This window comes from Oncorhynchus nerka, unplaced genomic scaffold (assembly GCF_034236695.1).
Source record: "Oncorhynchus nerka isolate Pitt River unplaced genomic scaffold, Oner_Uvic_2.0 unplaced_scaffold_2847, whole genome shotgun sequence".
Taxonomy (NCBI): domain Eukaryota; kingdom Metazoa; phylum Chordata; class Actinopteri; order Salmoniformes; family Salmonidae; genus Oncorhynchus; species Oncorhynchus nerka.
In genome coordinates, this window is record NW_027038452.1 from 4,291 (window position 1) to 17,703 (window position 13,413).

Genomic DNA, 13,413 nt, shown 5'->3' on the forward strand with positions numbered 1-13,413 from the left:
GCCGAGCAATGGCATTTCAGCAAGTCAACACCTGTTTCAGATAAGCCTGGTCTAAATGATTTGTTACCGTGAATTACCATGAATTGTTTGCAAGGTTTAATGTTTGACTTGTTACATTAAATAATTCAGGAATGACAAGAAACTGCTAGGCATTGGCTGCTAACAGCTGAGAACTGCTAGCCATTGGCTGCTAACAGCTGAGAACTGCTAGCCATTGGCTGCTAAGAGCTGAGAACTGCTAGCTAACTGGCAAATAAATAAATGGAAGCCTGGTAAGCACGAAAACAGTCAACTTTGGGAGTACAGACCCCCAGCAATTAAGTGATCGCCCTCAAGTGGTGAAAGTAAGAACGTACGAAAATACAGAAAAATAGTATAATTATTCAGTCAAGGAAAAGTTGTTTATGTTTTTGAGGCATACTAAGACAAAATAAACGTGACACAGTGTGTAAATTTTACTCAAACCTCCCCCGGGCTGGATCCGGCCTGTGGGCCGTAGTTTGCCTACCTGTATTATAGAGTAAGGTTATAGGGTCAGGGTAAAGGTTACCTCTTTGATAGCCTTGAGTAGGTCTGGTTTGTGCGGTGCGCTGGGCGGGATGCAGCGATGACCCCACAACTTCAGTGACGTCATGAAATTGCCCAGAGTACTCTGCTCCTCTTTGGTCAGAGCATCTTTATGGTCATGGAGCATCTCATACAGATACATGGCTAGCTTGGGACCATGCTGAGAGAGGAGAGGGGAGGGGAGAGAGGGGGAGAGGAGAGAGGGGAGGGGAGAGAGGGGAGGGGAGAGGAGAGAGAGAGGAGGGGGATGAGAGGAGAGAGAGAGAGAGGGGAGAGAGAGAGAGAGAGAGGAGAGAGAGAGAGAGAGAGAGAGAAGGGGGGAGAGAGAGAGAGAAGGGAGAGAGAGAGAGAGAAGGGGAGAGAGAGAGAGAAGGGGGAGAGAGAGAGAGAGAGAGAGAGAAGGGGGAGAGAGAGAGAGAGAGAGAAGGGGGGAGAGAGAGAGAGAGAGAGAGAAGGGAGAGAGAGAGAGAGAGAAGGGGGGAGAGAGAGAGAGAGAGAGAGAGAGAAGGGGAGAGAGAGAGAGAGAGAGAAGGGGAGAGAGAGAGAGAGAGAGAGAGGAGAGGAGAGAGAGAGAGAGAGGAGAGGGAGAGAGAGAGAGAAAGAGAAGAGGAGAGAAAGAGAGGAGAGAGAGAGAGGGAGAGAGAAGGGGAGAGAGAGAGAGGAGAGGGAGAGAGAGAGAGAGGGAGAGAGAAGGGGGAGAGAGAGAGAGGAGAGGGAGAGAAAGAGAGGAGAGGGGAGAGAAAGAGAGGAGAGGGGAGAGAAAGAGAGGAGAGGGAGAGAGAGAGAGGAGAGGGGAGAGAGAGAGGAGAGGGGAGAGAGAGAAGAGGGGGAGAGAGAGAGGAGAGAGAGAGAGAGAAGAGAGGGAGAGAGAGGAGAGGGGGAGAGAGAGGAGAGGGGGAGAGAGGGAGAGAGAGGAGAGGGGGAGAGAGAGGAGAGGGGAGAGAGGAGAGGAGAGAGAGAGGGGAGGGAGAGAGAGGGGGGGGAGAGAGAGGTGAGGGGAAAGAGAGAGGGGAGAAGGATTCGTGAGTCAATGTGAGTGCTTGAGTAACCTCGCCCCTCTCGCCCTCTCTCTTTCAATCTTGCTCTCTCTCGCCCCTCCTCTCTTTCAATCTTGCTCTCTCTCGATCACTCTCTCAACCTTTCATTCATTCACTCTCTCGCTCTCATCCTCTCACCTGGGGCAGAGGCTCTCCCTGAGGATGTTTGGGCTCAGCCCTAACAGCGACCCCCGACCTCTTACCTCTAACCCGGGGCTGAGGCTCTCCTTGAGGAAGTCAGGGTTTGCAGGGTCGAACACAAACTCTAGAGCCTCCTTCCTGTCCCTGAGGGGTAATGCAGGGGAGAGGGTGTGCACCAAGAGACGTCCGATCTGAACCCTGAAGGTGTCCCGACATGACCACAGGATCCTCCTCCACTGCTGCCTGGGGGCCCCACCACGGCCCGTACTGCCCTGGGAGAACAACCACATTATGAGGAAGTCATGTTGTATAATATGTTTCCCCCCCTTTTTCAAACCAGATACAAAATGAGAAAAAAGACGACATATACATACGAACAACAAATGACACAAACAATGACTACATCTCCTCTACACCTCAATCCCCAGTGCCTGGTCACACACTGGTAATGGCAACGCCCCCGTGCACAAAGAGCGGTCCATACAGAAATGGTTTGCCGAGATCGGTGTGGAAGAACTTGACTGGCCTGCACAAAGCCCTGTCCTCAACCCCATCGAACACCTTTAGGATGATTTGGAACCAGACCTAATCGCTCAACATCAGTGGACGGCCTCACTGATGCTCTTGTGGCTGAATGGAAGCAAGTCCCCGCAGCAATGTTCCTACATCTAGTGGAAAGCCTTCCCAGAAGAGTGGAGGCTGTTATAGCAGCAATGTTCCTACATCTAGTGGAAAGCCTTCCCAGAAGAGTGGAGGCTGTTATAGCAGCAATGTTCCAACATCTAGTGGAAAGCCTTCCCAGAAGAGTGGAGGCTGTTATAGCAGCAATGTTCCTACATCTAGTGGAAAGCCTTCCCAGAAGAGTGGAGGCTGTTATAGCAGCAATGTTCCTACATCTAGTAGAAAGCCTTCCCAGAAGAGTGGAGGCTGTTATAGCAGCAATGTTCCAACATCTAGTGGAAAGCCTTCCCAGAAGAGTGGAGGCTGTTATAGCAGCAATGTTCCAACATCTAGTGGAAAGCCTTCCCAGAAGAGTGGAGGCTGTTATAGCAGCAAAGGGGGGACCAACTCCATATTAAGGCCCATGACTTTTGGAATGAGATGTTCGACAAGCATATGTCTACATACTTTTGGCTATGTAGTGTATGTGCTATATTTTCCCTTTATATTGTATTCTGTCCTGTATCTCATTGGAATCGGCTAATTCCATCGCTACTTCATAGAGAAGAACGGGGGAGAGAAAGGAAAAGGAGCAGAGAAACGATAAGCTGGTCTTGGGCATCACTGTATGTAGTCTAGTGTGCTAATCTGTTACGTCTTCTTGCTGCTCCAGTTGAACTTTGCACCTTTGTTTCAAGAAGGACCGTTTTGTTGTCCTGTTTTTCCACACGCTCGGCCCGCCACTAACCAGACCGGTTATAACCACCACTAACCAGACCGATTATAACCACCACTAACCAGACCGGTTATAACCACCACTAACCAGACCGGTTATAACCACCACTAACCAGACCGGTTATAACCACCACTAACCAGACCGATTATAACCACCACTAACCAGACCGATTATAACCACCACTAACCAGACCGGTTATAACCACCACTAACCAGACCGATTATAACCACCACTAACCAGACCGGTTATAACCACCACTAACCAGACTGGTTATAACCACCACTAACCAGACTGGTTATAACCACCACTAACCAGACTGGTTATAACCCCCACTAACCAGACTGGTTATAACCCCCACTAACCAGACTGGTTAAAACCACCACTAACCAGACTGACTAACCAGACTGGTTATAACCCCCACTAACCAGACTGGTTATAACCCCCACTAACCAGACTGGTTATAACCCCCACTAACCAGACTGGTTATAACCCCCACTAACCAGACTGGTTATAACCCCCACTAACCAGACTGGTTATAACCACCACTAACCAGACTGGTTATAACCACCACTAACCAGACTGGTTATAACCCCCACTAACCAGACTGGTTATAACCCCCACTAACCAGACTGGTTATAATCACCACTAACCAGACTGGTTATAACCACCACTAACCAGACTGGTTATAACCACCACTAACCAGACTGGTTATAACCACCACTAACCAGACTGGTTATAACCCCCACTAACCAGACTGGTTAAAACCACCACTAACCAGACTGACTAACCAGACTGGTTATAACCCCCACTAACCAGACTGGTTATAACCCCCACTAACCAGACTGGTTATAACCACCACTAACCAGACCGGTTATAACCACCACTAACCAGACCGGTTATAACCACCACTAACCAGACCGGTTATAACCACCACTAACCAGACTGGTTATAACCACCACTAACCAGACCGGTTATAACCACCACTAACCAGACCGGTTATAACCACCAGACCGGTTATAACCACCACTAACCAGACCGGTTATAACCACCACTAACCAGACTGATTATAACCACCACTAACCAGACTGACTAACCAGACTGGTTATAACCCCCACTAACCAGACTGGTTATAACCACCACTAACCAGACTGGTTATAACCACCACTAACCAGACTGGTTATAACCACCACTAACCAGACTGGTTATAACCACCACTAACCAGACTGGTTATAACCACCACTAACCAGACTGGTTATAACCACCACTAACCAGACTGGTTATAACCACCACTAACCAGACTGGTTATAACCACCACTAACCAGACCGGTTATAACCACCACTAACCAGACCGGTTATAACCACCACTAACCAGACCGGTTATAACAACCACTAACCAGACCGGTTATAACAACCACTAACCAGACCGGTTATAACCACCACTAACCAGACCGGTTATAACCACCACTAACCAGACCGGTTATAACCACCACTAACCAGACTGGTTATAACCACCACTAACCAGACTGGTTATAACCACCACTAACCAGACTGGTTATAACCACCACTAACCAGACTGGTTATAACCACCACTAACCAGACTGGTTATAACCACCACTAACCAGACTGGTTATAACCACCACTAACCAGACTGGTTATAACCACCACTAACCAGACTGACTAACCAGACTGGTTATAACCCCCACTAACCAGACTGGTTAAAACCACCACTAACCAGACTGACTAACTAGACTGGTTATAATCCCCACTAACCAGACTGGTTATAACCACCACTAACCAGACTGATTATAACCACCACTAACCAGACTGGTTATAACCACCACTAACCAGACTGATCTTGATCCCGTCCATCATCAGTCTGAGGATGTCTTTCTGGAAACTCTTCATGTTGGCCGGGGGAAGGGGGAAGGGGAGGGGAGAGGGCGGGCCAGGGGTGTGGCCTGATGAGCCAGGGATGGAGCCGTCCTCCTCGGGGGGCGTGGTCGACTGGGTCAGGGGTCAGGTGGTGGTCCGGGGAGTCTGGGAAGTTCAGCAGGTCGTAGAAGTCTTGGCTCACGTCTGGAGAGGGAACAGAGGTGGAGGAGGAGAGGGGAGACAGAGGTGGAGGAGGAGAGGGGGACAGAGGTGGAGGAGAGGCAGAGGTGGAGGAGAAGAGGGGGGACAGAGGTGGAGGAGGAGACAGAGGTGGAGTAGGAGAGGGGGACAGAGGTGGAGGAGAGGCAGAGGTGGAGGAGAAGAGGGGGACAGAGGTGGAGGAGAGGCAGAGGTGGAGGAGAAGAGGGGGACAGAGGTGGAGGAGGAGAGGGGGACAGAGGTGGAGGAGGAGACAGAGGTGGAGGAGAGGCAGAGGTGGAGGAGAAGAGGGAGGCAGAGGTGGAGGAGAAGAGGGGGGACAGAGGTGGAGGAGAGGCAGAGGTGGAGGAGAAGAGGGGGACAGAGGTGGAGGAGGAGACAGAGGTGGAGTAGGAGAGGGGGACAGAGGTGGAGGGGGAGAGGGGGGACAGAGGTGGAGGGGGAGAGGGGGACAGAGGTGGAGGAGGAGAGGGGGACAGAGGTGGAGGAGGAGAGGGGGACAGAGGTGGAGGAGGAGAGGGGGACAGAGGTGGAGGAGGAGAGGGGGACAGAGGTGGAGGGGGAGAGGGGGACAGAGGTGGAGGGGAGAGGGGGACAGAGGTGGAGGGGAGAGGGGGACAGAGGTGGAGGGGGAGAGGGGGACAGAGGTGGAGGGGGAGAGGGGGGGACAGAGGTGGAGGGGGAGAGGGGGAACAGAGGTGGAGGGGGAGGGGGAACAGAGGTGGAGGGGAGAGAGGGGGAACAGAGGTGGAGGGGGAGAGGGGGAACAGAGGTGGAGGAGGAGGGGGCAGAGGTGGAGGAGGAGAGGGGGCAGAGGTGGAGGAGGAGAGGGGGAACAGAGGTGGAGGAGGAGAGGGGGAACAGAGGTGGAGGAGGAGAGGGGGAACAGAGGTGGAGGAGGAGAGGGGGAACAGAGGTGGAGGAGGAGAGGGGGAACAGAGGTGGAGGAGGAGAGGGGGGACAGAGGTGGAGGAGGAGAGGGGGGACAGAGGTGGAGGAGGAGAGGGGGACAGAGGTGGAGGAGAGGGGGACAGAGGTGGAGGAGGAGAGGGGGACAGAGGTGGAGGAGGAGAGGGGGACAGAGGTGGAGGAGGAGAGGGGGACAGAGGTGGAGGAGAGGCAGAGGTGGAGGAGGAGAGGGGGGACAGAGGTGGAGGAGGAGGCAGAGGTGGAGGAGAAGAGGGGGACAGAGGTGGAGGAGAAGAGGGGGCAGAGGTGGAGGAGGAGAGGGGGAACAGAGGTGGAGGAGGAGAGGGGGAACAGAGGTGGAGGAGGAGAGGGGGAACAGAGGTGGAGGAGGAGAGGGGGAACAGAGGTGGAGGAGGAGAGGGGGACAGAGGTGGAGGAGAGGAGAGGGGGACAGAGGTGGAGGAGGAGAGGGGGAACAGAGGTGGAGGAGGAGAGGGGGAACAGAGGTGGAGGAGAGGCAGAGGTGGAGGAGGAGAGGGGGACAGAGGTGGAGGAGGCAGAGGTGGAGGAGGAGAGGGGGGACAGAGGTGGAGGAGGAGAGGGGGAACAGAGGTGGAGGAGGAGAGAGGGGGACAGAGGTGGAGGAGAGGCAGAAGTGGAGGAGGAGAGGGGGACAGGTGGAGGAGGAGAGGGGGAACAGAGGTGGAGGAGGAGAGGGGGACAGAGGTGGAGGAGGAGAGGGGGAACAGAGGTGGAGGAGGAGAGGGGGAACAGAGGTGGAGGAGGAGAGGGGGGACAGAGGTGGAGGAGGAGAGGGGGACAGAGGTGGAGGAGAGGCAGAAGTGGAGGAGGAGAGGGGGACAGAGGTGGAGGAGGAGAGGGGGAACAGAGGTGGAGGAGGAGAGGGGGGACAGAGGTGGAGGAGAGGCAGAAGTGGAGGAGGAGAGGGGGACAGGTGGAGGAGGAGAGGGGGAACAGAGGTGGAGGAGGAGAGGGGGACAGAGGTGGAGGAGGAGAGAGGGGGAACAGAGGTGGAGGAGGAGAGGGGGAACAGAGGTGGAGGAGGAGAGGGGGGGACAGAGGTGGAGGAGGAGAGGGGGGACAGAGGTGGAGGAGAGGCAGAAGTGGAGGAGGAGAGGGGGGACAGAGGTGGAGGAGGAGAGGGGGGACAGAGGTGGAGGAGGAGAGGGGGAACAGAGGTGGAGGAGGAGAGGGGGGACAGAGGTGGAGGAGAAGGAAGAATAATGCCTTCAGAATGTGAAGACAGCACAACAGCTTGAAACACTGTAAAGTATAGACACAGGCTCTGTTGCAATAGCCACACTAGAAGTAATCAATTTACTATCTGGTAGGGGTGTGCCGAGTATTGTAAGAGATATTGAGAATTTTCAGAGTATGATTATGACACAATAATGTATTTATTTATTATCCGTGATCAGAGGTCTTTATCACCTGCCAGCACGCATCTCTCTTTCACTCAAACAGTGTTCATGATAGATGAGCCTGTTTTACCATATTTACCATGATAGATGAGCCTGTTATACTATATTTACCATGATAGATGAGCCTGTTTTACCATGATAGATGAGCCTGTTTTACTATATTTACCATGATAGATGAGCCTGTTTTACTATATTTACCATGATAGATGAGCCTGTTATACCATGATAGATGAGCCTGTTTTACTATATTTACCATGATAGATGAGCCTGTTTTACCATATTTACCATGATAGATGAGCCTGTTTTACTATATTTACCATGATAGATGAGCCTGTTTTACTATATTTACCATGATAGATGAGCCTGTTTTACTATATTTACCATGATAGATGAGCCTGTTTTACCATGATAGATGAGCCTGTTTTACTATATTTACCATGATAGATGAGCCTGTTTTACCATGATAGATGAGCCTGCTTTACCATATTTACCATGATAGATGAGCCTGTTTTACCATATTTACCATGATAGATGAGCCTGTTTTACCATATTTACCATGATAGATGAGCCTGTTATACTATATTTACCATGATAGATGAGCCTGTTTTACCATATTTACCATGATAGATGAGCCTGTTATACTATATTTACCATGATAGATGAGCCTGTTATACTATATTTACCATGATAGATGAGCCTGTTTTACCATATTCACCATGATAGATGAGCCTGTTTTACCATGATAGATGAGCCTGTTATACCATATTTACCATGATAGATGAGCCTGTTTTACCATGATAGATGAGCCTGTTTTACCATATTTACCATGATAGATGAGCCTGTTTTACCATATTTACCATGATAGATGAGCCTGTTATACTATATTTACCATGATAGATGAGCCTGTTTTACCATGATAGATGAGCCTGCTTTACCATATTTACCATGATAGATGAGCCTGTTTTACCATATTCACCATGATAGATGAGCCTGTTTTACCATGATAGATGAGCCTGTTATACCATATTTACCATGATAGATGAGCCTGTTTTACCATGATAGATGAGCCTGTTTTACCATATTTACCATGATAGATGAGCCTGTTTTACCATATTTACCATGATAGATGAGCCTGTTATACTATATTTACCATGATAGATGAGCCTGTTTTACCATATTTACCATGATAGATGAGCCTGTTTTACTATATTTACCATGATAGATGAGCCTGTTTTACCATGATAGATGAGCCTGTTATACTATATTTACCATGATAGATGAGCCTGTTTTACCATGATAGATGAGCCTGTTTTACCATATTTACCATGATAGATGAGCCTGTTTTACCATATTTACCATGATAGATGAGCCTGTTATACTATATTTACCATGATAGATGAGCCTGTTTTACTATATTTACCATGATAGATGAGCCTGTTATACTATATTTACCATGATAGATGAGCCTGTTTTACCATATTTACCATGATAGATGAGCCTGTTTTTCCATATTTACCATGATAGATGAGCCTGTTATACCATATTTACCATGACAGATGAGCCTGTTTTACCATATTTACCATGATAGATGAGCCTGTTATACCATATTTACCATGATAGATGAGCCTGTTTTACCATGATAGATGAGCCTGTTATACTATATTTACCATGATAGATGAGCCTGTTTTACCATGATAGATGAGCCTGTTTTACCATATTTACCATGATAGATGAGCCTGTTTTACCATATTTACCATGATAGATGAGCCTGTTATACTATATTTACCATGATAGATGAGCCTGTTTTACTATATTTACCATGATAGATGAGCCTGTTATACTATATTTACCATGATAGATGAGCCTGTTTTACCATATTTACCATGATAGATGAGCCTGTTTTTCCATATTTACCATGATAGATGAGCCTGTTATACCATATTTACCATGATAGATGAGCCTGTTTTACCATATTTACCATGATAGATGAGCCTGTTTTTCCATATTTACCATGATAGATGAGCCTGTTATACCATATTTACCATGATAGATGAGCCTGTTTTACCATATTTACCATGATAGATGAGCCTGTTATACTATATTCACCATGATAGATGAGCCTGTTTTACTATATTTACCATGATAGATGAGCCTGTTATACCATATTTACCATGATAGATGAGCCTGTTTTTCCATATTTACCATGATAGATGAGCCTGTTTTACCATATTTACCATGATAGATGAGCCTGTTTTACCATATTTACCATGATAGATGAGCCTGTTTTACTATATTTACCATGATAGATGAGCCTGTTTTACTATATTTACCATGATAGATGAGCCTGTTTTACCATATTTACCATGATAGATGAGCCTGTTTTTCCATATTTACCATGATAGATGAGCCTGTTATACCATATTTACCATGATAGATGAGCCTGTTTTACCATATTTACCATGATAGATGAGCCTGTTTTACTATATTTACCATGATAGATGAGCCTGTTTTACCATATTTACCATGATAGATGAGCCTGTTTTACCATATTTACCATGATAGATGAGCCTGTTATACTATATTTACCATGATAGATGAGCCTGTTTTACCATATTTACCATGATAGATGAGCCTGTTTTACCATGATAGATGAGCCTGTTTTACCATATTTACCATGATAGATGAGCCTGTTTTACCATATTTACCATGATAGATGAGCCTGTTTTACCATATTTACCATGATAGATGAGCCTGTTTTACCATATTTACCATGATAGATGAGCCTGTTATACTATATTTACCATGATAGATGAGCCTGTTTTACTATATTTACCATGATAGATGAGCCTGTTTTACCATATTTACCATGATAGATGAGCCTGTTATACTATATTTACCATGATAGATGAGCCTGTTTTACCATATTTACCATGATAGATGAGCCTGTTATACTATATTTACCATGATAGATAAGCCTGTTTTACCATATTTACCATGATAGATGAGCCTGTTTTACCATATTTACCATGATAGATGAGCCTGTTTTACCATATTTACCATGATAGATGAGCCTGTTATACTATATTTACCATGATAGATGAGCCTGTTTTACTATATTTACCATGATAGATGAGCCTGTTTTACCATATTTACCATGATAGATGAGCCTGTTATACTATATTTACCATGATAGATGAGCCTGTTTTACCATATTTACCATGATAGATGAGCCTGTTATACTATATTTACCATGATAGATGAGCCTGTTTTACTATATTTACCATGATAGATGAGCCTGTTTTACTATATTTACCATGATAGATGAGCCTGTTTTACCATATTTACCATGATAGATGAGCCTGTTTTACCATATTTACCATGATAGATGAGCCTGTTATACTATATTTACCATGATAGATGAGCCTGTTTTACCATATTTACCATGATAGATGAGCCTGTTTTACCATATTTACCATGATAGATGAGCCTGTTTTACTATATTTACCATGATATATGAGCCTGTTTTACCATATTTACCATGATAGATGAGCCTGTTTTACCATGATAGATGAGCCTGTTTTACCATATTTACCATGATAGATGAGCCTGTTTTACCATATTTACCATGATAGATGAGCCTGTTTTACTATATTTACCATGATAGATGAGCCTGTTTTACCATATTTACCATGATAGATGAGCCTGTTTTACTATATTTACCATGATAGATGAGCCTGTTTTACCATGATAGATGAGCCTGTTATACTATATTTACCATGATAGATGAGCCTGTTTTACCATATTTACCATGATAGATGAGCCTGTTTTACTATATTTACCATGATAGATGAGCCTGTTTTACTATATTTACCATGATAGATGAGCCTGTTATACCATGATAGATGAGCCTGTTTTACCATATTTACCATGATAGATGAGCCTGTTTTACCATATTTACCATGATAGATGAGCCTGTTATACCATGATAGATGAGCCTGTTTTACTATATTTACCATGATAGATGAGCCTGTTTTACTATATTTACCATGATAGATGAGCCTGTTTTACCATATTTACCATGATAGATGAGCCTGTTGACAGCCAGCACCACCAGTCTCTGTAGTCTCTGTATGAACTCAGTCTCTGATGCTCTGATGGGGTTCTCCTGACTCATTCTTCTCTGCATCATCTGGTTCAGCTCATCACTGGCTACAGAACGCATCCTGGTCAGAAGACTGTCTGACTGGGCCAGGGAGAAGCGACGACGACCTGGGGATACAGGCAACGTGTATTATAGGAGGTGATTCCAACGTTGAGGGGCAAAGATGGTGTTAATCACACACAGGTGATCCTACAGAGAATGCTTAGTAAACTTGCATTACATGCTGCTAGCATCTCTTCATCACATGTCAGGCGTGACATGGACTAGATTCTCTGTGGGGAATGTTTTACCAGGAATCTACATGCCATAAGTATGAACTGAAATCTTCAAACAGGTTAGGGTGAGAACGTACACACGGGCACACACACACGGGCACACACACACACACGGGCGCACACACACGGGCACACACACGGGCACACACACGGGCACACACACACACACGGGCACACGGGCACACACACGGGCACACGGGCACACACACACACACGGGCACACACACACACACAGGCACACACACACACACGGGCACACACACACGGGCACACACACACGGGCACACGCACGCACACACACACGGGCACACACACACACACGGGCACACACACACACACGGGCACACACACACACGGGCACGCACACACGGGCACGCACACACGGGCACGCACACACACACGGGCACACACACGGGCACACACACACGGGCACACACACACGGGCACACACACACACACGGGCACACACACGGGCACACACACGGGCACGCACACACACACGGGCACACACACACACACGGGCACACACACGGGCACGCACACACACACGGGCACACACACACGGGCACCAGTAATGTCTGAGTGTACTGGGCGAGTCCTATCCCTCTGCTCTTTCCATGCAGTAGAGCAGAGACTGGGATTATAGGAAGGGTGAGTAGTTCACAGCAAGAGTTAGGGTTCTGGGGGGATAATGTTCGCCTCCAAACAGAGAGCGAGAGGGCACCGGGTCCCAGATCCCAGTGTGGCTACCTGAGTCACATAGGAACACATAGGAAGTGGTGTCGGTGGGGGAGGGGAGGGGGGAGGTCTCAGACAGGAAGCAGAAGGGGGGAGGCAGGGGGATCTGGCCGTACGAACAGTAGTGCTGCCGTGGAGTACGGGGAATGATGCAGTCTCTCATAACCATAGCCATGGAACCTTGGAGGGAGGAGGGGGGATACACAGGTGAGATGCAGGGTAGATAACAGGTAACACCTGATTAGGAAATGACAAGAATGGAAGACTGACCAGTGATGGCCTCAGACTGGTCATAACATCTCAGTCTGGTCACAATAACATCTCAGTCTGGTCACAATAACATCTCAGTCTGGTCACAATAACATCTCAGTCTGGTCACAATAACATCTCAGTCTGGTCACAATAACATCTCTGTCTGGTCACAATAACATCTCTGTCTGGTCACAATAACATCTCTGTCTGGTCACAATAACATCTCAGTCTGGTCACAATAACATCTCTGTCTGGTCATAACATCTCTGTCTGGTCTAAACATCTCTGTCTGGTCTAAACATCTCTGTCTGGTCTAAACATCTCTGTCTGGTCATAACATCTCTGTCTGGTCTAAACATCTCTGTCTGGTCATAACATCTCTGTCTGGTCATAACATCTCTGT

At 47.5% G+C, this 13,413-nt stretch overlaps 1 protein-coding gene across 1 annotated transcript; it reads right to left on the bottom strand.

Annotated features, from left to right (window-relative positions):
* Positions 1–639: 639 nt before the first annotated feature.
* On the bottom strand, positions 640–13,107 carry LOC135566964 (uncharacterized). Its single transcript, XM_065014511.1, has 5 exons — positions 12,771–13,107; positions 11,661–11,852; positions 4,987–5,217; positions 1,808–2,017; positions 640–727 (listed from the first exon to the last, which is right to left on the bottom strand). Exons 1-4 carry the CDS (start codon positions 12,931–12,933, stop codon positions 1,842–1,844), a joined length of 762 nt encoding a protein of 253 aa, XP_064870583.1. The 5' UTR covers positions 12,934–13,107; the 3' UTR covers positions 640–727; positions 1,808–1,841.
* Between the last annotated feature and the right edge of the window lie 306 nt (positions 13,108–13,413).